Genomic DNA, 25,776 nt, shown 5'->3' with positions numbered 1-25,776 from the left:
GGATGGAAATGATCCATCACTTAAAACCTTAGATTAGCAAAGAATAATATGTAAATACAATGACAATGAGCCAAGAGGAAACTACAATAAGAACACTGCAAAGCTATGAACAGCTGACAAAATGTAAATAAAGAAACAAAGCAAACAAGTTTGCCTTCAAGTTTACTCAACTAAAGGACAATTTACTGTGTCAACTTAAGACATTCAGTCTGAAGTTTGTCAGAGTACATATTACCCCATCTTTCAGATGTACTCAGTGGTTTAAGATAAAAATACTCACACCAGCAGAAACCAAAACACTCATCTACTGGTCAATCGGTGCCAGAACAGCCAATACTACAGTGGCAGGCTCTTGGAAATATGGAAGGTGCTGCCCAATTTGCTGCTGTGCTGATCTCACCTAGTTACACACCCCTTCAGTGCCACCCAGGATGTGGCTACACCTTTAGTGGAATGATAACTCTCATCTGAGGGGGCAGGTTTTCCGGCTTCACATCCTTGTTTGATTGTATCATCAATCCAATGGCTTTGTCTAGACAAGTGGATTTCAAACTTTTTCCATCAATGCTGCACTTTGCTGAATGAAACTCTGCACCCCACTGGTGAGGTGTGCCCCACAGTTTAAGAAACACTGGTCTAGACTGTGCCTATCCCTTGTTCTTCCTGCTATAGCACACAACAGCAGTTCTTAGAGAATACACCTCTATATTGCTCAGAGATCCATCCATCCATCCATCCATCCATCCATCCATCCATCCATCCATCCATCCATCCATCCATTTTCTTAACTGATTATCCAATTCAGAGTTGCAGGGGGCTGGAGGTTATCCCAGTTGTCAATGATGCAAGAGAAGTAAGATACGCCTCATGTCACCAAGATGAAAGGCAAAAAGATAATGCTCCTGCAAAGGGCAGGAGATGAGGTCTTAACTCTTATCCAGCCACAGTAAAGAAAATATAAGAGTTTCAATATCCATGTGTAAAGGACACTTCTGAGTCAAGTGTTTGCAAGAGCATCTTTCTGAAGCATGATCTCTGCAACAGAAAACCACAGAAAAGATTGGCAATGACTCATGCACTCTTAAGTGCATAGGTCTACATGGGTGGTACCAGTACTTAATCATCTGTACTACCTGACGGCACAATCTCCATTTCCCAGTGGAGCAGCCTTTGCCATGAAAGGTACTCTGTATTGGTTTGTCCCTACCTGGGTGATACATCCCTCTCAGTATGACACAATGATTTCCAAATGTTTTCAAAATCCATTCTTCAGAATGGTAAATGGACTGGTTCTCGTATAGCACTTTTCTACTCTACTTTGGGCACTCAAAGCACTTTATACAACATGAATGTGTGTGTGGAGATGTTCCAACCAGAGTTTCAAGGCCTTACTGGGGAGCTTGGTGAGGGTTGGGGGTCAGGTTCAGTAGATGTGCACCTTGTGGTCTCATGGAGCACTTAGCCCCTGACCTCTGAAGTCTGGACAATCCAACTGGCCTGGCCACATGTGACTCTTTTCCTCAGTTTGTCTCCAATTATCAGGCACTTTGCTGACATAGGCACCTGTGTAAGTGACACTTGATGTCACATCACAACAAGGATGGACATCAAGTAGCTGGCTTCTCCTGGCATCAAGCCAAATGCATTATGTACTGATACTTTGTGTCAATAAACTCTGTCTCATGTTGCTCTATATGTATCATTTTGGTATGGGCAAGGAGAAACAAAGAGAGGAACTTCTCATTCTAAACCATTCAAGCAGCAACATTTTTTCTCTGTAATTATTGATCTTTACCTTACAGTATAAAGTGCCTTGAGGTAACCAGGCTGGAATTTACCAAGAAGTTCAGAAACAAGCTTCAGAAATACTGGGACAAGTTTTATGGACTGATGAGACAAAGATGAACCTTTACCAAGGGCAACTGGCCAAACCCAACCTACAAATTATTTTCAAGAAAATGTTTTAATTGAATGTTCAAAGAATCCTTGTAGGATTATCATTTCAAACGTTTGATGTATTAGTGAACTGTCACAAACAACATGCTGTGCTCAAAATATTGTGAATTTCCAGTTGTTTAGTTGTAAATGCATGAGTTGTTAACACTGGATTGGGAAATTGAGGCTGGGAGCGTGAAGTTCCACCACCTGTCCCCACTCTCATGAGCACCACTGTGGCCCTTAAACCCTCGGGTGCTCTGCAGTTGCCCCCTGCTCCACATGTTGTGCTGTGTGTACTGTGTGTGTGGTATGTACTACATGATGGGTCAAATGCACAGACCGAATTTCACTGCATGTGTATGTGACAACATAAAGCTTCTTCTTCTTAGGTTAATTTGTGATCTTAACTGGGGTGGCTGTGGCTCAGGTGGTAGAGCAGGTCATCTAACAGTTGGAGGATCACTGGCTCCTCCAGTCTGTATATCAAAGTATTCCTGGGTAAGACACTGGACCCTGAGTTGCCCCTGACACATTCATGTGAGTGAGTGTCTGAGTGTCAGAAAAAGCACTAAAGTATAGATAAAAATGCTCTGTGTGTGTGTGTGTGTGTGTGTGTGTGTGTGTGTGTGTGTGTGTGTGTGTGTGTGTCTTAGCCCTGTGATGGATTTGAAAGGTGCTCCTCATCAGCCACTGACAGCTTTGATAGGCTGAACCTGAATGGACTAAATTTACTGCCATCCATTTAAAATTCCACAGAAATCTTTCAGTCTCGGCCAAAGTGGCGGATCAGCTCATGTGCTGTGGCATTACTTCTGCCGTGAAGACACAGCCCAATAAAAAAGTGAAAACTGGCCACAAACGACCAGCACCTCCTGCCTCACACGGTGCAGCGAAAAGCGGAACTCTACACAAACCTGTCTCATCCACCGAGCAATTAAAAAAGACGGACTTCCTTCTTTGTCGCTTAAACCCGTGGGCTGAATGCGTAATTACAGCCACAGGGATAGCGTGTCTGCGGGATTTTAATGAGAGCTAATGGGTACGTCTATGTATTATTAACAAAATGACGTGTACCATGATACATATGTGTAATTCACGCACACTCACACAAACAGGAAGTAAAAGCAACTAACCAATCAGGCTCCGGAAAATGCGTCATGCGCGGTGTAACCGTCTGTGTTGAAGGTTAATGTGCAGTTATCTGGAGTGTGCGCCGCGGAGTGGGACCTAAGCTGATTAAATTACAGGCTGCGTGGACACTCCGGCTTCAGGTTCCGGTAAGAAGTCATTTCACTGTAATGTTTTCATCAGATCGCCTCAAACATGTCTGCTCACATTAGCTCATAGACACACGAGGAGCGCTCCAAAGGCTCATCCTTTCTCCGTTCCTAATCTCTTATCTCCTTTTCTAACCTTTTTTCCTTGACCTCGATGGAAAGGTCATCGAGGTCAAGGAAAGATGGAAAGGAGGCTTGATAAGGACGCATGAAAAGAGAAGAGTCCGGCTGAGCCCACGCTGTCCTGCGCGGTGCGGCAGTCTTTCCTCCACCAACCAAAGTCATGGTCTGTGAAACGGTTTCAGGCTCACAGGTTTGCAGCTCTCTGGGACTGGTTTTGTAGAGCCAGGACATGACCTGCGTACGTGTCCCACGGCGTTACCGGCAGTCCATCACTTTATCTAAAACCACAGCAACACAACACCCTTATGCTTGTGCCCACTACCGTGGGTCCCGGTGCATTACCGTGGGTCCCGGTGCATTACCGGTAGACAGAAACAAATGAAATGCTGGGACCTTTGCCCTCCGGGATCCTCACTCTTTGTTGTCAACTTGTTTTCGGTGCAAATATATTTGTTTCTGCAGTTTTTCCACTTCATGTTCATTTCCTCATGTCCGTTCCGACAGTTTCAGCAGGCTCCCTCCACGGATCTGCTGACAGTTGTGAATCCTTCTATGATTATTATTATTTATATTGACACGATGAGTGTTGGGAATCCAGGGGAGGATTCAAAACTTCTGTGAAAGCACCCACAGTGACAAGTGTTGGCACACAGACATTTGTTAGGTTAACAACACGGTAAATTTTGTTTCCATAACAGACGTCTGATTATTGAAAACAACCAGATTCACAGTTGTTTTATTATTTTATTTTATTTATTTATTTTTTTGTTTTAAAGACACACATGGGTGAGCACTGAACTCTTGACCTCGAGTAACTCGAATAATTCGATTAATTTCACCCACATTAGCAGAATTCAAGTTCTCTGACGCTTCGATCAATTTCCTTCAACTGGAAAAACGACCCTTTAAGGTCCACACGTTTTTCTAGCGTCCGCTGCTCTCTACACCCGTGTGTGTGTGTGTGTGTGTGTGTGTGTGTGTGTGTGTGTGTGTGTGTGTGTGTGTGTGTGTGTGTGTGTGTGTTGTGCTGGCTGTCCTGAGAATTTCAGCTGTTAACCGGAAATCACCGCGAAAGCCTACGTAGTAATTACACTCCTTGTGGATGTGTAGTTACATTTCTCGAGAGGTGCACATCAGGTTACATTGTATGTTACAGCATAGGGTTCAGAGGGGATTTCCGGTTACATACGCATTCAACGTGTCCCGGAGCGCCATTTATTTCCACTAATGCATTTGCAGAATTCAGTAAAAAGCATACACAACAAAAACATTCTAATCCAGATGTTTTATGGATCCGATCAGCTGCTAAAAGCACTCCTTATGTTCGAGTATCTGTCATCATCAGCGATCTAGAGAGAAATTACGAGTCTGGTATTTGCAGCCTTGCTAATTGTGGTAGAAAAGTTTCAATAGCGACCCGGTGAAATTCTCAGCCGGGTGCAAGACGACCTCAGCGTAGCGCAGCGCCATGCGATCAGCTGCTGGCTAGGATGCTGACACGCAGCGAGCGCAAAGAGGTGGAGCCGAGACGGTGAGCTTAGGTGGAGCGAAAGGAGACTTTTCCAAAGCAGCAGCACTTGTTCCTGTAACCATAATTAAAACCTTTACTGGGAAACAGCTGGAGGTCCTTCATCAAACACCTGATCAGCAAGTGAAGAAAAGAGAACTTTGTAGCTGCTCCATCCACCGCTGTTTGTTTCACACAGGGAAAAACTGCAGTAAAGCTACGAAAGTTAAAATATGCAAACTGTTAATAAGACAAAAAGTATTTCCTATCCGATTAATTGATGGAATGGGTAGAATACTCGAATAATCACAATAATCAATAACTGCAGCCCTAAAATACATCTGCTGACTTTGTTATCTGTGGGGACATTTTGCTGCTTCCTCTCTCCTCTTTATGTGGATCTTTTACTTCACTCATCCAGGAATGTCTGAGGGTGCACTTTGGTGATATCAATTTCATTAGAGTGCAGACGCCATGAGAACATCTGTGCTTTTCAATTCATTATGACTGTAAAATCTAAAACACATATAACACTACAAGAGCACCGACTGAGGCCAAGCTTATACTGGTATAAAGCAGTGGGCACCGTGCCTGCTTTTCTTTGTTCTGTCCAGGCAGCCAGTGAGCTGCCATCTTGTTGTTGGTTTGGGTGGAGAGACGTCTCAGAGTTTGTGCTTCTGTGAGGATACCAGAGTCTGAGAAAAGCCAGTTTGATCAGACTGAGAGCGTGAGCCTCTGTGTGGAGGTCTTCAGGCAGACTTCACAGAACCCCGGTTGTCCGATAGCACCGGCCTGTGAAATTCTTCTGGCTAGAAGTCTGTCTTCACGCTCATCAAAATACAGAAGAAAGTGATGTATTTCCTTGATCCCCCTACAGTACCTTCGCGGCTCCCTGGTGGGCTGCGGCCCACACTTTGGGAACCACTGATTTAAACTAATAGCGTCAAAATATCAAAGTCATGGAAATGACGTAAGAATTTAGCATAAACAACACAAAAACTTGGATCCATCCTGCCCTGTGTCATCAGATCAAGCTGATGCTGCTGGTTTAATAGTGTGGGGTAGGGCTGGGCAATATATTGAGTTTGAGAACAATAGGCCAAGTAAAACCAAGCTTATGATCAATAATTTATCCCTTGCTTTTTCCTAAATATTGTTGTCACATTTGTTGCACGTTTGGTGCAGGAAGAAAAGGTAAAAACTGGATATTTGCTAGCAGAAAATGCTTGCAAGTTTAAAAAAAAAATCACAATGTCCTTTTTCCTATTGGAGGAAAAATGCACCATATCAACTAATCAGAAAACTATATGGCAATATGTGGCATATGGTTGTGAAAGTTGTGGGAGTGATGGGTGAAAAACAACGATATAGATAATGAGATTTGAGGGATTTTGGTGTGTTTGGAGTGTCCAAAGTGGGTCTCAAAAAAGAAAAATATTCATGTATTTAACAAATTAATGTTATAATTAAAGTACCATCTGGAAATTACAGGATTTTGTTCCACTCAGAGAGAACTATCTGTGGTTGTTGTTTTGTTTTTGGTGAAACTTATTTGCTCAGTCCAGCATGAAACTTGCATTTTCTTCATTTTTGTGACTAAGAATTTCAAATTAAAAATTATTCTACATGTTTTATTTGTATTGTTGTGAAATACATTTTTTAAAGTATCTGTCCCAAATTATAGATCCTGATTCATCTTTATGGTAAGAAAGTCCAGGCTTTGATCTATAGTTGGATGATGATGGATGGATGGATGGATGGATGGATGGATGGATAAAACATGCTGGACATGGGTTGATGGACTGTTTTTTTTTTAAATGACGCTAAAGTTTCAGAGTAATCATGACATACAGTATGTCCAAATGTTTTCATGTGTTTGTGCTTCTCAGACATGGCAGGCCTGTCCAGCTACGCGTTACGCATGGCCAGACTGAGCTCACAGATCTTTGGAGAAGTGGTGCGTCCAACAGACTCGAAATCTATGAAGGTGATCCAGCTGTTCCAGGAGCCCCCTATGGCCAAGAGGAAGGAGGTGTATGACTGGTACCCACATCACAAGATTTATTATGCCATGACCCAGAAGCTCAGGTTCATGGGACTGTTCAGGTACTGTAGAATATACCCTTTAACAATTTTGAGATATTTAAAATCAAGCAATTATAAAAAATTGCTTCATTTTTTTTTCCACAACTGTGCTGCCAAAAAGCATGTTGCTGTGGAGGTTCATGGCTTCTGATGTTAACACTGATCTTCATTTGCTGTTTGTGTGACCTTAAAAATCTTCTGCTGTTTAATTACGTTCAAGTCTGAGTCTGGATAGATAAACTGGATAGATTAGCAAGCATCATACTGGTTACACACAACAAACCAAAAATGTTTATTTGATTTACATTTTTTTATTAGTTTACATTTCAGCATAACTCAGTTCTAAGTTGTTTCCAGAACCAAAAACAGGAAGCAGTAAGTCATTAACAGGTGAAGGCCAGAAGCCAAGAGAGCAGCTTGTATCATCAGTGTCTTTGAAGTTTATAGAATATGATGGCAGGAAATGAACCATTATTTATTCAGATAACATATACTGTATTTATGTGAATGGGAAATTCTGTTGTTATATCAGTTGCTACAATGAATACTGTTACTACTAATAGTAACAAAACAGCTAAATATTTCAAAATCAACAAAGCAAAAAGAATTAAAATGGTTTATAGCATGTAGAAAAAATGGATTTGCAGTTGTTTCTGAAGCTATTCAAACTTTCAGAATTCCCTTTTTGCACACTTATTAAAAAGAGAAAGTATTCAGACCCTGAAAGCAGGACTCTGAAGAACCCCCCGCGTGGCAACGATAAGACCTGATCTTCTCTTTGGCCGCCACACTGGATGATCTGCCACCTTCAGTTCTGTCCACAAGTGTTTTGTGTGGTTTGTTGGACTTTAACTTGGCTACTCGAGCAGGTTTTGACTTGTAGTTAAGAGTCTCCAGCATCGTCCTGGGTCCCAGTATCAGGTCACTGCTCACTGGAGCAGCTTTTTAAAGGTCCTCTCTGCAGTTACTGTGAAACTGTGCTGAGGCAGCCTGTTGTGTGTTTTGCTGTTATTTTTTCTCCCCATAGTAATTACTAATTACTATGTTACTTTACATGCCTTTTTTCTTGCTCGTGGTGTTTATTGCCAGTGCGAGCCGCGTGGTTGACACACGGCACCAACTGAGGAGACGATGGTGCTGAAGAGCTGGAGCTAAGCAAAGAGTTAGCACAAGGAAATAAACCATCTGTTCCAGCAATCATCGTGGGGAATGTGAGGTCCTTGTTCAGAGTTTAGAGCCCTGATTAAGACCCAGGGGGAATACCCTAAGTGTGGTATTATGTGCTTCATGGAAACATGGCTGAACTTCTGGACCACAGTGCCTCAGTACATGGCTGCAGAACTGTTTGGGTGGATAGAGATGTTCACTGAGTGAAGAACAAAGGTGGAGGAACTGCCCTGTTTGTGAAAGTAAAGTGGTGCAATCCTGGACGTTACTGTGAAGGAACGTTTCTGTGGCTGGGATATTGAACTGATAGCTGGTGGGTTGCATCCATTATTACTTGCCGAGGTTTATTGTTGTTGCTGTTTGCATGCAATGAGCAGCTGATGTGGAGGTAATGTGTAACATCACTCATTCCACAGTCGAAAACCTTTTATGGTCATTAGTCGTTTTGAACCCCGTCTCACTGGACAGAACGTTACCAACGTTTCAAAAGTATGTCAAGTGTGCCGCTACATAAAACGGCATGAGACCCGATGCATGAAATGCTACTAATGCAGACAATGCCACTGCAGTTATCAGGGCAGCCATATGAGGCTGATGAGGCACTGCAGGGGTCTACAGGCTGGAACACAGAGAACATTAATGGGCTGCATCACAGAATATATCAAATTCTGTCAGCACACCATCTTACCGTCCAGGCCTGTGTGTTGCTTTGTGAACAAGAAGCCTTGGCTCATTAGTCTCCTTAAAGATGTGCTTAACTGCTTAAAGCATTCAGGTCTGGCGACATGGAAGACTGAGGAGGGTCGAGCACAGCCTAAGGGTGAAGCTGAGGAAATGCAAGGACTCCTCAGCAGGAAGCTGGAGGCAAACCTTGAGCAGAACAACACAAGCTGTGTGGAGAGGACCAAAGAAGCTCTCTGAGTTTAAGGTGACTTACAACAAATGGGCACCCTGGAGAGGGCAGCTGAGCTAAACCATGTCTTCAACAGGCTTAGTTCACAGCCCTCAGCTGCCTCCTCCACCCCCTTACTGCCTTCAGTGATGCCCCCCCCGGTGAACTCTGTGGACCACCCTCTGCACCACATACTGGAAAGGCAGCGCAGCGCCTTCTGTACCAGACTGAGCTCTGCTGCCACGAGGACAGGCATAAGAAATATTCATAGCATATGCAATAATCCTCTATAATACAGTGTGTCTGTCTAGTAGAGGATGTGCACTCTGCAGACAGGTTATATTCTGTGTGTGTGGAAAATGTGCATGCTACTAAATTACATAATTCTGCTTCTGCTCTGCAAATATTTTAGGCCAAGTACTTTAAGACAAATAATTGAGCAACCAACAAGTATCCCATCCTGCAGATGAACTCACATTCAGTCTGCAGCCTTGTTGAGTTTGGTGTAGCAGCACATGAACCAGTTCTCCACCTGCTGCAGTCCAAGACTGCGTAGAGCTGGAGTCTGTTTAACTGCCAACAAAGCAGCTGAACAATCGTGAGGACCGCCGCGGCAGCACCATGTCCGGCGCACCAGGTGGAGGTGGAGAGACCTGCACGCCCGCTCGTTAGCAGCGACTCGATTTTAGCAATAAGAACAAAGACGATTGTGTTCTAGCAGATCGATTATCATCGGCAATTGATTTACTAGAGAAAGACTTTTAAAAAATTGTTAAGATGAACCAACACATATATTGTGCAGCTGTTACAGACCTGCTGCCCGCCTGGGTAAAGAGCAGAGCTATAACAACTCTGTGCTTCACCACAGAGTCCTGAGTGATGTGAACAGTTGTTTCTCTTGCTGTGGGGAATGATGGGTTCCCAGTAGCTTTTTTTTTTTTTTTTTTTAAATATACATTTGCAAAAAAAAAAAAAAAAAAAATACACAAAACACTTTAATTTTGTCTTTATGGGTTATTCAGCATAGCTTGATGGGGACAAATGTTTTAAAAGTAGTTATGATACAATGAAGTGTGCGAAAGGTGAGCGGGTTTGAACACTGTAGAGGCTGAATATGGAAAATACAGAAACCAGGATAACGTGCATGTGATCAGAAGGTTCTTGTACTGCACCCACAAACAGTAAAAAGTGTATTTTATTGTTGTGACTGAATCTTTACTTCCTTTCCAGAGATGAGCACGAAGACTTCAAGGAGGAGATGCGTCGGCTGAGGAAACTGAGAGGAAAAGGGACACCAAAGAAAGGAGAGGGAAAGAGAGCTGGCAAGAAGAAATGAACTGCAGCACTGCTGCTCTAACACTGCTGCACAGGACCTCAGCTTCCCGTGTTTGTGTGCAGGCAGACAGCATCGGCCTGTGTGCGCCGTCACTGTGGTCCTGAAAGCTTTCCTCCCGTCTGTCCTGTCGGTGTGCTGACAGGATGCAGCAGTATTAACTGAATACCATCTGTATGTTACTGGACCTGTTTTTTGTGTCCCAAACAGCCAGTCAGATGTGATTGTTGATAATTGTTGATGACCTTTGTCATCAGAGCAAACACAGCAGTGATATTTTCAACATCTGTGGAGTCAGAACAGATGCTGCAGCTGAAGCGGAGCACCTTTCAGGAATGGCTGAACTTTATAGAAATGGACACCCTTTATTTTTCACAATAAAGTTAATCTGATGAATGTGTAAGGTGGTGTTTTATTGCTGTGCAAGATCACAAAGAAGGGGCTCAAAATTCCTCTGTGGAGGAAACTGCTGTAATCCAGACACCATCTTTGTCCTGGAAGCTCCTGTCAGTGTTTCAGCCATAAAATGCTGACATCAGCAAGATCTCAAACACCTACTGTGCAATTCCATGATTTCCAAATCTCTGCATTCTGATGTCACAGACAGCTAAGAGAAGTTGTTGGGAGCTGGGCACTAAGATGGGTACCATGCTGCTCAAGGTATTAATTAAAGGGTCCACCTGCAGGAAGGCTGCAGTATGAAAAAAAGGTAAATAAAGAAAAGAGAGCTTTTTCTTCTTCTTTAGAACTCAGATATTACTAATGTCCAATCTGACAGCTTTCCTTAGTGTCCGGGCAGCAGCTCAGTGTAACTGTGCTTCCACCTGGGTCTCTTTCACATCCATGTGTGTATTCGCGTTGGGGGGGGGCTTCATCAGTCACGTTTTGCTCATTTGAAGCCCTGAATAATGCTGAATATTGAGGGGTTGAAATCTGGCAAACCTCGGACCATCCAGGTTCATTATTCCAGGTGACTCCAGGCCGTGGGTCTGTTCCCGGTGCTCGGCGGCAGCAGGAAGGCTGTCACAAACTACGCTTCGTCGTTTCCAGCACTGGTTCTGTTTAAACTGCTTGTTTGCGAGTTTGAATGAGCGTGTTCCAGAGGTTCGGGAGCTCCGTCGTGCCGTCCCGTGTCTCTGTCTCCCCCTCCTGTCCTCAGCGCCAGCCTGCGTTTTCCTCTATTATTTTCCACTCAGTTTCTCGCAGTTTAAAATGGCGGCGTTGAGCAGCGCCGAGTCCCCACCGCCCGTTTTTAACGGAGACACCACGGAGCTGGAGCCGGGCAGGGAGCAGGGCCTTGATGAGCTGGGCGCCGGACTGGACTCGTCCTGCTCGTCGAGGATCCCCGGAGGTCCGCAGGATGAGGAGGTAAGCCTCCGGCAGCAGGATAGCTGGTCGAAGCTGGGTAGGGGACACGGGCTCCGAGCGGAGGTAATTGGATGTAAATGTTCAGGAAACACCGGTTGGAACACGGATCGTGGGGGGATGCGGTGCAGGGGCCGAGACGGTGCACGAAATGTGGACGATTGATGTGAGGAGCGGCCGCTCGCAGGCTCCGGCTCCCAGCGAGCGGAAAGTGCGACAGTAACGCGAGCAGGAGAGGAAGCGCTCATTCTGCGGAGCCGTGTTTATTTCGGGCCTGCGTGATTCCTCTCGCTCCTGGCTTGGTTTTCCAGGCTCACTGCAGCTGCAGCCTGGTGCGCCAACAACACACACGCGCGCACACACACACACACACACACCGCCGCTGTTGACATAACAAAGACGCAGTTACAGCGTTTTGTGATGCGTCGTTGTGAACTGTAGTGTGGCCAAAGTTTCATTTTGAACAGTCCACGGAGGCTGCTCAGCTCAGAGGGGATGATGATGATGATGATGATGGTGGTGGTGGTGGTGGTGATGATGATGATGATGGAACTGGAGGCTAGCTCAAGTCGTGCTTGTGTTGTTGGAGGTGTAATTTAGCCACACATGCTACTTTTATTAATATGACACTTTTACAATCTCCGCAACTCCTCCACACACACACACACACACACACACACACACACACACACAGCAGGAAGCATCAGGCTGTGTCCTCATCAGTAGTGACCATATAGCCTAGCCTTGATGCTGCAGGTCAGAGGCCTCACTGCTGGATTGACAGCAGCCTGAACCACACAGCAGGACAGCTTTTTAAAGTTTGTAATATACAGTATTGCAGCTATTATCAGATATTTAAACATCCACGTTTTCTCTGTTATGTCATGCATAACATGACAAATTAACATGGCAAATGCCTCAGTAGGTCCTCACAGGCTTTTGCAGCCCCCATTTTGGGGTTCAGAGCTCATCTATCAGCATGTTACTGTGACTGGCTGAGTTGTGGAGCAGTGTTTCCAGGAGCACTGGGAGCTCACAAGAGACTACAAATGAAAGGCCTTAAATACGCCGCTGCAGAAGTTGTAAGACCCTGAATGTTGGTGTGCACAGCACCTACAGGAGCAGCTGTCAGAGGCTGGTAAATGCTTAGATTTCCAAACTCCACAACTCTGCTTTATAACCCTGGTTTCTCTTCCAGTATCCATAGCAAACATTTAATACATTGATCGTGGCTCTCTGAGAACTCAACTGTAACTATTAAGCTTCTTCATAAAATGTGGTACTGTACTGCTCTCAGCCTGTGATCTGTAGTGGTGGGGCTGAAGCTGCCAGGGTGGCAGGATGGACACATTCACACTCCAGATAACAGATAGTGGAGGGCCACAGTGAGCTCTGGTCCCCACCAACAGTGGCGTTTTTTTTAATCACACTATTTCCTACCCTCTGAAAGTGTTTTTAAATTTAGGTACCAAATGATTCTTTTTTAAAATGTGTCTAGATTTATGTTGTAAAACTGCAGATTAAATCTTATCTATACACTAACTTTCCTGCCTCTGCTGCATCTTTATCCAACCTTGTCTCACCTGCACATGTAACAGAGAATATTTCATGTTTGATAAAAATATAAGCAGTAGTAATATTTCATGACAAGAGGGAACTCTAACTACAAATGAATATTTAGATGTTTCAGTTTGGAACATCACCTACGAGAACTAAACTCACACAGATTTCAGGGCTGCTAGCTATAGCACGGTTAGTGTGTGCTGATCTAAAGGCTTCCAGGTCAGTTAGCTGAGGAAAAAAAGTTTGCTGTGCTGCAGTCACAATATTTAGTTCCATTTTTCCCTGAGCAGTATCTAGGGGTTTGAGCCAGAACAAGATCTGAACGTAAGCAAATTCAACATTGATTCATTTGAAGATGATTTTCTCAGTTGAAAAATGTATTGTGATGTCTGTAAAAGTCATAATATCTTATAGTTGGAGCCCAAAAACTAATGCAAGAAGTAAAATGTTATTGCAGCATTTTACTTCCTGGATTTCCCAGCATGTCTCAAGCCCTGTAAACATGAAGTAACATTCAGTGCCATCAGTAAGCCATACTATTTTTAACTTAAAAAAATAAATAAATTATCATTTGTAAATGCAAGCGTGTATTTAAGTTGTTACTGATGTTTAGAACAGACCACTTCAATCTGACTGTTGCTGAGCCGCAGCAGGGCTGTAAGAGGACTGGAACAGGACTGGAACAGGACTGCAGCAGGGCTGTAGCAGGACTTGAAGAGGGCTGGAAAAGGGCTGGAGCAGGACTGCAGCACGATTGTAGCAGGCACGCAGCTGGGCTGTAATAGGGCTGCAGCAAGGCTGTAACAGGACTGTAGCAGGGTTGTAACAGTGTTGCAGCAGGGCTGTAACAGGGCTGCAACAGGACTGCAGCAGGGTTGTAACAGGGCTACAGCAGGGCTGTAACAGGGCTACAGCAGGGCTGTAACAGGACTGCAGCAGGGTTGTAACAGGGCTGTAACAGGGCTGCAGCAGGGCTGTAACAGGGCTGCAGCAGGGCTGTAACAGGGCTGCAGCAGGGCTGTAACAGGATTGTAGCAGGGTTGTAACAGTGCTGCAGCAGGGCTGTAGCAGGACTGTAGCAGGAACACAGCTGGGCTGCAACAGGGCTGCAACAGGACTGCAGCAGGGTTGTAACAGGGCTGCAACAGGACTGTAGCAGGGTTGTAACAGGGCTGCAGCAGGGTTGTAAAAAGGCTACAGCAGGGCTGTAACAGGATTGTAGCAGGGTTGTAACAGTGCTGCACCAGGGTTGTAACAGTGCTGCAGCAGTGTTGTAACAGGGCTGTAACAGGGCTGCAGCAGGGCTGTAACAGGACTGCAGCAGAGTTGTAGCAGGACTGTAACAGGACTGCAGCAGGGCTGTAACAGTGCTACAGCAGGGTTGTAACAGGACTGCAGCAGGGCTGTAACAGTGCTGCAGCAGGGTTGTAAAAAGGCTACAGCAGGGCTGTAACAGGATTGTAGCAGGGTTGTAACAGTGCTGCACCAGGGTTGTAACAGTGCTGCAGCAGTGTTGTAACAGGGCTGTAACAGGGCTGCAGCAGGGCTGTAACAGGACTGCAGCAGGGTTGTAGCAGGACTGTAACAGGACTGCAGCAGGGTTGTAACAGGACTGTAACAGGACTGCAACAGGACTGCAGCAGGGCTGTAAAAGGGCTGCAGCAGGGTTGTAACAGTGCTGCAACAGGGCTGCAGCAGGGCTGCAGCAGGGTTGTAGCAGGGCTGCAGCAGGGTTGTAGCAGGACTGTAGCAGGACTGTAACAGTACTGCAGCAGGGCTGTAAAAGGGCTGTAGCAGGGTTGTAACAGGATTGTAGCTGGGTTGTCACAGTACTGCAGCAGGGTTGTAACAGGACTGCAGCAGGGCTGTAACAGTGCTACAGCAGGGTTGTAACAGGACTGCAGCAGGGCTGTAACAGTGCTGCAGCAGGGTTGTAAAAAGGCTACAGCAGGGCTGTAACAGGATTGTAGCAGGGTTGTAACAGTGCTGCACCAGGGTTGTAACAGTGCTGCAGCAGTGTTGTAACAGGGCTGTAACAGGGCTGCAGCAGGGCTGTAACAGGACTGCAGCAGGGTTGTAGCAGGACTGTAACAGGACTGCAGCAGGGTTGTAACAGGACTGTAACAGGACTGCAGCAGGGCTGTAAAAGGGCTGCAGCAGGGTTGTAACAGTGCTGCAACAGGGCTGCAGCAGGGCTGCAGCAGGGTTGTAGCAGGGCTGCAGCAGGGTTGTAGCAGGACTGTAGCAGGACTGTAACAGTACTGCAGCAGGGCTGTAAAAGGGCTGTAGCAGGGTTGTAACAGGATTGTAGCTGGGTTGTCACAGTACTGCAGCAGGGTTGTAACAGGACTGCAGCAGGGCTGTAACAGTGCTACAGCAGGGTTGTAACAGGACTGCAGCAGGGCTGTAACAGTGCTGCAGCAGGGTTGTAAAAAGGCTACAGCAGGGCTGTAACAGGATTGTAGCAGGGTTGTAACAGTGCTGCACCAGGGTTGTAACAGTGCTGCAGCAGTGTTGTAACAGGGCTGTAACAGGGCTGCAGCAGGGCTGTAACAGGACTGCAGCAGAGTTGTAGCAGGACTGTAACAGGACTGCAGCAGGGTTGTAACAGTACTGCAGCAGGGCTGTAAAAGGGCTGTAGCAGGGTTGTTACAGTGCTGCAACTGGGCTGCAGCAGGGCTGTAGCAGGGCTGCAGCAGGGTTGTAGCAGGGCTGCAGCAGGGTTGTAGCAGGACTGTAGCAGGACTGTAACAGGACTGCATCAGGGCTGTAAAAGGGCTGTAGCAGGGTTGTAACAGGATTGTAGCTGGGTTGTCACAGTACTGCAGCAGGGTTGTAACAGGACTGCAGCAGGGCTGTAACAGGACTGCAGCAGGGCTGTAACAGTGCTACAGCAGGGTTGTAACAGGACTGCAGCAGGGCTGTAACAGTGCTACAGCAGGGTTGTAACAGGGCTGCAGCAGTGCAGGATTGTAATAGGTCTGCAGCAGAGCTGTAATGCGGCATTTTCATTAGTACCTACTCAGTGCGGGTCAACTCGGCACTACTCGCCATAGTCTTGCTTTGTTTTATTGCAATTGAGTATCACCTCAATGTGGGTGAAGTCGATATAGCAGTGCGGGCAGTAGTCTCTTGACGTAATTTGTGTGCAACTCAAAACACAACACAACAATGGATGAGATAAAGGCAAGCTAACATAGCTAATGCCAGTTTACTATCATCATCATGCAGCTGCATCCAAGCCTTACATCACCGGGCTCAGTGCAAAGTGTCGGATGCAGTGGTGTAAAGCACGCCACCACTGGACTCTAGAGCAGTACAGACGTCTTCTCTGGAGGGATGAATCACACTTCTCCATCTGCCAATCTGATGGAGGAGTCTGGGTTTGGTGGTTGCCAGGGGAACAGTATTTCTCTGACTGGGGTTATGGTGTGGGGGTGTTTTTCAGGAGTTGGGCTTGGCCCCTTAGTTCCAGTGAAAGGAACTCTTAATGCTTCAGCATACCAAGACATTTGGGACAATCTGATGCTCCCAACTCTGTGGGAACAGTTTGGGGATGGCCCCTTCCTGTTCCAACATGACTGCACACCAGTGCACAAAGCAGCTCCATAAAGACATGGATGAACCAGTTTGGTGTGGAAGAACTTGACTGGCCTGCACAGAGTCCTGACCTCAGCCTGATAGAACACCTCTGGGATGGATTAGAGCGGAGACTGTGAGCCAGGGCTTCTCTCCAACATCAGTGTCTGACCTCACAGATGTGCTTCTGGAAGAATGGTCAGAAATTTCCATAAACACTCCTAAACCTGTGGAAATACTTCCCAGAAGAGTTGAAGCTGTTATAGCTGCAGAGGGTGGGCCCACATCATATTAAAGCCTGTGGATTAAGAATGGATGTTACTCAGGTTCATGTGTGTGAAGGCAGACGAGCGAATACTTTCAGTACAGTGTAGTTTACAAACATTATAGTTTATGGAGACTCCTACCTGATCTGATCTGACCTAGATCTACAGACACACTGCAACTCTTGACCTTCTCTATACATCTCCATCTGTAGTGCTTTTTCTCAGCATGAAGCCATGTGGCTGCTCATTGATCTTCACCACTCTTCTTAACCTAGCTTTAACAACTCTTTCCTGTATCTTCATGGTATGGCTCATTAACTTCAGCCCTCTGTAGTACAGCTCTGCACATCATCCTTATTCCTGAAAATTGCAACCACTATTCTGTACATGTCTCTGTTCTATACTTAAAAAAAAAAAAATCCAGCACTGTCTCCTCAGTTTTCTAAGCATTTTCTTACTTTTAAGGTTACTTTCATTGAACAGTTTTTCCTGTCCCATCCATGATCCACTTGTCTACCAGTCCCTGCTCTGCTGTATGTAGATTTTTCCTTGGCCCTGTTACACAGTAGGACTGCAACTAGCGATTATTTTGGTTGTCAACTAATCTGTCAAATATCTTTTGATTAGTCAACAATTATTTTGATCATGCGCGTGCACAGACATTTTTGAGGACAGGTGCTCAAGCAAAAAAAAAAGAAAAAAAAAGAAGGGCACCCATCGCCAAAATTATTCATAAAATAAAAAGAAGTAGGATATTTAACTTGTATATATTTTTGTTAATACAATCAATGGACATCTAATCAAATAACTAAAGTGATCAAATTGCATAAATAATTGAAAACTACTTGTGGCCATGCTTTCACATCAAAATAAGTGAGATTCTGTCAGCTGCAGTTTGTCCTCCTCCCCCTTCATTAAACAGCTGGACAAGGCTTTGAAATCACTGTTTCATGACTCATGAGTACAAATCATACAGGCTATGAGTTATGCATGACACCTAACCCCCCCACCCCACCCCACCCTTTTTAATTTATAGGAAACGTTGGGCCAGTAGCCACATAATGTTTTCAGTGGTGCTATAATGTTAAGTGCTTTGCACCAAACACTGTGAGGAGTTGCACAAACACCGCTGTTACCTGTCTGTGATGCTGCGGGCGAGAGGAGAAGTGTGGCAGCAGTTTGGCCTGGCGTTCAGCACTGCATGAGTGCTAGGGAGGGGCAAGGCGGGTGCTCGTGTGCACCCATGCAGAGCTGACTTCAGATCAGAGTCAAAATTCTCACATGAACTCAAATAAATTCCCACCAGATATCAAAACACTTGGTTGGGGGTGGGGGTGGGCTGATTGATGGCGGAGAGGGTAAATATTGATGAATGAAGAAAAAAAACATTGGGCTCTGACAGAAAGGGCACTTTTCTCATCCAGCGCCAAAGGACAGGTTCTAGGGGTCTGTCTGTGCACCTGCCCGACTTCACCTGTTCAGGCCTGTTAACATCACCTTGTTGTCTCTTCTCACAATTAAAATAATGACAAGTTTAATACGAGTTTGAAACTAATCCAGTGTATTTTTATCATTAAGGTGGCCACCATAATAAATATAAAATAAACAATGCATATTAAAGTGAATGCAATTTTTATTTTTAAATGAAAATATAATGTGGAAATAAAAAAAAGTGGCGTCTTTCCAAAACAGCTGAACAGTTTACAGATGATTATTACAGAGCTTGGTGAAAAAGCTGGATGGGGACACAGCACAGTCCCACATGAAAGCTCACTGTCTTGTTTTGCCTGTCACTCATACAGTGACAAACGTGCTACAGGTGTAGGCATTAAAAAAGTGCTGTGTTCCACATGTGCTCTGTGAGTTATCCATGTGTGATGTTTCTGTGCTGAGACGTTCTCTCAATGCTTACTACAGTTCTTTAAACAAACTATTCCTTTGCATATGTTTATATACATGATTTGCAAATCCTTTTCTAGGAATTTAGTTTATGAATCCTTTGAGATTTTCTGTCTTTTTACATAAATGATCTAAAACTTCATCAGATTTTGACACAAGTTCTAAAAGTAGAAAGAAACCCAATTAAACAAATCAAAAAGAAAATATTTATTATATTATTCTTTATTATTTTTACTATTATCAGACTAATGATTAATCAGTTAATTTTGTCAAGAATTTTGTTTTCATATATGACTATGAAAATAGTAACCAAACACCTGATGATTATAATAAATACAACAAATTAGTCAAATAAATGAGTTCAGATGAAACAACGTAGTTGTCGTTAAACAGTTCTCATTGTCTGACTGCAGGAAATGCACTGCAAATAGAACTTATTGAATTTAATGGAAGGATAGCCTCTTAGCGTCTCATTTTTGAGGGGGTCCTGAAGACATAAATCCACAATCACAAAACACAAATAAAACAAAACATTACGTAACATAGACTACAAGTACACAAATGCAAGCAGCTCCCTCACCCACCCACACACCTAGACCTATTGTGTAAGAAAATGACTTACACAGACCCAAGTAATAGATGAACTACATCAGGATGAAGTGTAATCAAAGCAGTTGCTGGATGAATATAAACTAAGAGGACATGCAAACCACAAACCTGCACAGATTGTGTTAACATTAGAAAATATGTCACTTTGGAATGACCTAATCTAAAGAAAATATTGGATGTCTGCATATAAATATCTCCAAAGAAGGACAATTAAAATAAACAGGTGAAATAATATTGAGGGCAGGGAAATTTTGAACGAACTGTTTAGATTTTGGTGTGTAAAGGTCACTGTGAACTCACAAAGTTTCTTTCCTTAACTACAATTCACACTGACAAAATTCCGTATTAATGTCGAATGAGAGAAAAGGAAGTATAAAATGTTCTAGGAAAAGTCGGCTGTGTGGTGGATGTGAATGTGTGCAGGAGTACATGTTGCAGTTTTCTTTACAGTCGTGCTTTATCATGCTCAGACTTTTGATTGATTTTGTTGTTCTCTGTGATGTGTTTCCCCTTTTTTTTAATTGCATTTAAGCAACAAAACTCAGTGTTTTCATATTCAGACCTCCAGCCATTCGCACTGTATAACTGTTTACTTCCCCAAAAGGCTGTTAATGTGGTATATAAATTACAATTTTCTTGGCCAATTCTCATTTTTGTAAGTGTGATCTGCTGCTGCCAATTTTTGCTAATTTGCTAATTTTGATTTGACCTATACCTGGAAGCCAAAATCAGCTTTACTTCAATGCAAAATATCATTTTCATAATAAAAAGACATGATTAAACTTTACAGTTTCCCTCAAACTGCATTAATTTCCAGGATCTTCTCTCACTGAAATAACTGAAAATAAAGTGCTCTGTTACTGGAAGGAGAGTACAGATGAGTGGCTGTGCATCCACCTTTACCTACCACACAAAAGCAGGAGCAACAGATTTATACAACAAAACAAATGTACTTACATCGTTGTCCAATATGTTTATAACTTCACCACATAACAGGACATCCACCTTTTCTCTTTGTCACTCATTTTTTTTCATACTGAGGCTGCTGGTTTCTGGCTGCCTCTCAGCTCTGGATAGTTATAGAGGGTTATAGCCAGCAGGTGATCAGTTGGCACTGCACCAGACTGAGAACTTTTACCGTTACAGCCGAGAATATTTGAATATTTAAGAGGGAGACCACAGAGAAGGATGTCGTGAAGGAGGAGATGCAGAGGGTTGTGTGTTAGATGATAGGGATGGGGTAAGATGGAGACCGATTTGGAAACAGATTTTAAAAGTTTTAAATGAATACAAACAACTTGTAGTTATTCAGAATTTGTGTATATTAAAGTTATTTTGAATTTCTGTATTAATATTAGAAGAGAGACCTAACAAGGGCTGTAATGGAGGGAACATGCCTCCACTTGGTGGCTGAATATCTGGCTGGAGAAATGTCATTACAGCTCATTATTTTATATATTACTCTGGTAATATATACATAAGCTAACACTTCCATGACCCTCTGACACTGCAGGTCATACAGTGCTGTGAATAAAGAACTTCTTGATTTCTTTTCTTTTTTTTGCATATTTGTCTCACATGTTTCTGATTATCAAAGATAACATGAGTAAATACAAAGTACAAAAAGAATAATTGCCTAAATCTATTAACTGGTTGTGCCAAAGTTGTCAGCATTTGTGTCTCTCTGACCATTCTTGACGACGAGGACATTCAGAGATGTCCTCGTCCTTCGGCGTTCGTGGTATTTTATGAGCATATGCAGTAAGTGCAATAAGAGCATATTGTGCACCTAATGCATATGATTGCCCTTCCTGGGGAAGGAGTCATTCTTTAGACTTGCAATTAAATACTGAGCCCTATGTTAACCCAATATTGGTGTATTTCCCTGCAGATCTGGAACATCAAACAGATGATAAAGTTAACACAGGAACACTTAGAAGCTCTTCTGGACAAGTTTGGTGGTGAGCACAATCCTCCCTCCATATACCTAGAGGTAAGCGTGGTTTGGCTTCAGTAAACCGAACTTGTAACGAACCTTGTAAATGTCACTGGAGGTGTTGACACTGTTGAGTCAGTGTATTTTGGTGTTTCTTACTTGCCAGGCCTATGAAGAGTACACCAGTAAGCTGGATGCTCTGCAACAGAGGGAGCAGCAGCTGCTGGAGGCCATGGGTAACAGTGCAGACTTCTCCTGCTCTCCTTCTCCAATGCCAACCCTTCTGGAAGTCAAGATGGGAGGTTGTGGGGTTGGTGCAGGACCTCAGACTTTCCCATCAGCCCCAAACACTTTGGCTGTCCTGCAGACCCCCACCGACACCAGCCGAGCCAACCCTCGCTCCCCCCAGAAGCCCATCGTCAGGGTCTTCCTGCCCAATAAACAGCGAACAGTGGTATGTGTGACCTCCTCTCTCAGGATGTATGTGGAGAATGTTTAAAACATGGAATTTTGATTGACAAAGATCAGGAGAAACCAACGCCACATTTTTTCATTTGCACTAGTAAATATCTTTAGAATTAATATACCCTCTTAATGTCTTTTTCATGTAGTCAGGCAGTATTGTTTTTTACAAACTGCTTCTCCATTTTGAGACATGTAATATGTCATGTATTCTTAAACCTAGTAAAGACCACTTGAATTTTTTTTTTCATATGTAAAACCTCAGAATTGAAGGAGTGTGTTCTGTCTTTTTCACATGACTTTAAGGTCCATAAAGGCTTAGTTCAGTAAAATAATAAAGATTTAAAATATAGCCGCAAGCAGTGGTAATAGGCCCTTACCAGCCGCTGCCCCGGGGCTGGTGCCAATTTTAACCCACGGTTGCCCCAACAGAGCACTTCACTCTCAGACTGCTGGCTGACTTGTGGTTCCTCGGATACTTAAGAGTAGAATGGGAGGCAGAGCCTTCAGCTTTCAGGCGCCTCTTCTGTGGAACCAGCTCCCAGCTTGGATTCAGGAGACAGACACCCTCTCTATTTTTAAGATTAGGCTTCAAACTTTCCTTTATGATCAAGCTCCCTGGTTCCCTCCAATCTCATTGTACGTTCTGTGTAATGACAATAAAGGCATTCTATTCTATCAGGTGACCCTGAACCCTCCCTTAGTTATGCTGCTATAGGCCTAGGCTGCTGGGGGGGAGTTCTCATAATGCTCTGAGTTTCTTTTCATTCACCTCTTTTTACTGTGTTTATACTCCACTCTGTATTTAATCATTAGTTATTATTAGTCTCTGTCTCTCTTCCACAGTGTGTCTTTTGTCCTGTCCCCCCCACCCCTCTCAGCAGATGACCCCCCCTCCCTGAGCCTGGTTCTGCTGGAGGTTTCTTCCTGTTTAAAGGGAGTTTTTCCGTCCCACTGTCACCAAGTGCTGCTCATAGGGGGTTGTTTTGCCTGTTGGGGTTTCTCTGTAATATAACCTTACAATATAAAGTGCCTTGATGTGACTGTTTGTTGTGACTTGGTGTGAATATAAATAAAATTGAATTGTGAGACCCTCCGCTGGCACAGTGGGTCCTGGGTTCCTCCTGGTGCACGACAGTGCCCGGCCTCATGTGGTGAGGGCATGCAGGCAGTTCCTGGTGGATGAAGAAATTGATACCACTGACTGGCCCCACACTCACCTGGCCTAAATTGGTCCATCCGATGCTACCAGGTTGAACCTCAGACTGCCCAGGTGCTCAGTGATGCCCTAGTCCAGATGTGGGAGGAGATCCTCCAGGACACCATCCGTCGTCTCATTAGGAGCCCCAACGTTGTCAGGAAATCATACTTTATCCATGGAATGGATCAGTATGATGTCAGTGTTAAATGAATTCTGTATTCTTGACTATGAGAAAGAAATTTGGATTCAATTAAATTTTATTTATGAAGCACCAAATCACAACAAACACTCAACTCAAACCATTTTATATTGTAAGTTAAAGCTGAAGGCTCTGCCTCCCATTCTACTCTTAAGTATCCTAGGAACCACAAGTAAGCCAGCAGTCTGAGAGAGAAGTGCTCTGTTGGGGTGATATGGTACTATGAGGTCTTTGAGATAAGATGGGGCCTGATTATTCAAGACCTTGTATGAGACCATTGTTTTAGGTTCAAGGAAACATCAGGCTTAAACATTGCATTCTTAATTTTGAAAAATAAAATGTAACCAAGAGGATAAATTTTCTGAATTGGTATTTACTAGTAGGAAAAGACAACAGGACCAAAATAAATAAAATGAAAAATGAAACAGTGCATTCACATGTTACTCACACAGTTTATTTGTACTAGTCTAATTTCAGGTCAGCGCAAGAGTCGTTACTTCATACTGCCGTCGTTTACTGTCATGCTAGTTTCTTATCTTTCTGCTCTCAGTATGAGTGCACTTCCTAACGCAGGTGATGTTAAATATTATTAATACAGTTATTACGGTACAGTAAGTACAATAAAAGCTTTCCAAAAAGCGTAACAGTGAACATGAACATGAGTGAGCGAGAGAAACTGACGGGGATTGTGTCAGCATGTCAACTTACCAGACCACAGCTTGTGCTTAAGTCGAGAGCTGTTACAGATGCACAAAGAAAAACTGCATAGTGTGAAGCATGAAATACCTTTGTTGTAAGCTTCCTCCATGCTAGTTGAATATAGTGGTCCCATAGATCAATTGTCCCAAATGTCTTTGTATGCTGAAGCATTAAGAGTTCCTTTCACTGGAGCTAAGGGGCCGAGCCCAACTCCTGAAGAACACCCCCACACCATAATCCCAGTCAGACAGGTACCGTTCCCCTGGCAACCACCAAATCCAGACTCCTCCCTCAGATTGGCAGATGGAGAAGTGTGATTCATCCCTCCAGAGAACACGTCTCCACTGCTCTAGAGTCCAGTGGTGGCGTGCTTTGCACCACTGCATCCGACGCTCTGCATTGAGCCTGGTGATGTAAGGCTTGGATGCAGCTGCTCGGCCATGGAAACTCTTTCATGAAGCTCTCTACACACTGTTCTTGAGCTGATCTGAAGGCCACATGAAGGTTGGACTGACCCTGCTGGAATTCACCGAGCTCCTGAGGGACCCTTTATTTCACAAATGTTTGTAGAAGCAGTCTGCATGCCTAGGTCCTGCCATCAAAGTGATTTATAACTCTGGTTTGATTTTTGGGCTTGGTGTTGAGTTGTGGAATCAGCTTGCAAATAATTAGACGCCTCCCTGGTGTATTTCTGCCTAAATCTGCAGAAAACTTAAATTTATCATTAAAATACATTCATAGACGGCAGAGAGGTGTGACATGGTTTAATGGGCTTAACATTGTGCACATTAAAGTTGATAAAGACACCATTAGCTTGAGCCATAGAGTCAGAGTGAAGAAAACATGTTCGGGTCCATGGGGCCCTAAGTTCAGGTTTTTGGACTGTTGGTGCTGCAGCAGCTCTGCTTATGTCGATGTCAGTCGGACCGTCAGTGTTTTGGCTCTCTGAATGTTGATGATCAGGCCCAGGGAAATGACTGAATGTAATGAACACCTTTTTACTCTAGGAGCGCCGTAATGGCAAGCCACAGACAAAAGCAGTGCTACCAGCCTACCTGAAACCATCTCAATATGAGCAGTGGCTACTAGCTGAAAGTTCCAGCAACCAAACCTGATGTGGTCATGTTATTTCATTTCTGTGTCAGTTCAGTGAGTAGTGTTGTGCTGCCTTCAGGTCCCGGCACGCTGTGGGATGACTGTTAGAGACTCCCTGAAGAAAGCCCTGATGATGCGAGGACTCATTCCAGAGTGCTGTGCAGTCTACAGAATACAGGACGGGTAGGTGTCTCACAGACATGCTATATCAGGTTAATCAGACTTCTAAAGCTTCAGCTGTATGTTACTGTCTGCTCGCTTCCTCACATGATGGCGTCTGCCAGCAAGGAAGTGTGAGGAAGACGAGAAGAAAACTGCATCGAGTGATGTGCTGATCACAGACTCCACTGAGCTTCTTTTCCTATAGACCTATAAAATACAAAGAGGCCTTTTCTCATTTAGACATGTGTATTAATTAGCATATTCAGTGAGTAGTATTTTAATCACAATGTGAGGTTTCTTTCAAATTTTCTAATTCAGTTGTGATTTCTTAGGCTGTTTGCCTTCATTGTTATCTTCACACTGATAGCTGTGTGTGTGTGTGTGTGTGTGTGTGTGTAGTTGATCAGCTGCAGATCTTT

At 44.1% G+C, this 25,776-nt stretch overlaps 2 protein-coding genes across 2 annotated transcripts in view; both read left to right on the top strand.

Annotated features, from left to right (window-relative positions):
- The first annotated feature begins 2,928 nt into the window (after positions 1–2,928).
- On the top strand, positions 2,929–10,721 carry mrps33 (mitochondrial ribosomal protein S33). The gene is made up of 3 exons (XM_030725308.1): positions 2,929–3,215; positions 6,735–6,951; positions 10,220–10,721. The coding sequence occupies exons 2-3, from the start codon at positions 6,737–6,739 to the stop codon at positions 10,323–10,325; spliced, it is 321 nt and encodes a 106-aa protein (XP_030581168.1). The 5' UTR covers positions 2,929–3,215; positions 6,735–6,736; the 3' UTR covers positions 10,326–10,721.
- Positions 10,722–11,508: 787 nt separating this feature from the next.
- Positions 11,509–25,776, top strand: part of braf (B-Raf proto-oncogene, serine/threonine kinase) — a 43,430-nt gene continuing 29,162 nt past the window's right edge. The window contains exons 1-4 of the mRNA XM_030725275.1: positions 11,509–11,690; positions 21,495–21,596; positions 21,706–21,993; positions 25,275–25,378. Coding sequence (XP_030581135.1) covers positions 11,535–11,690; positions 21,495–21,596; positions 21,706–21,993; positions 25,275–25,378 — 650 coding nt within the window. The 5' untranslated portion in view covers positions 11,509–11,534. The remainder of the gene's footprint in view (positions 11,691–21,494; positions 21,597–21,705; positions 21,994–25,274; positions 25,379–25,776) is intronic.

The sequence above is a fragment of the Archocentrus centrarchus genome, unplaced genomic scaffold (genome assembly GCF_007364275.1).
Source record: "Archocentrus centrarchus isolate MPI-CPG fArcCen1 unplaced genomic scaffold, fArcCen1 scaffold_52_ctg1, whole genome shotgun sequence".
Taxonomy (NCBI): domain Eukaryota; kingdom Metazoa; phylum Chordata; class Actinopteri; order Cichliformes; family Cichlidae; genus Archocentrus; species Archocentrus centrarchus.
The sequence above is the reverse complement of the archived record's forward strand: the minus strand, read 5'-3'. Positions and strand labels throughout refer to the sequence as shown.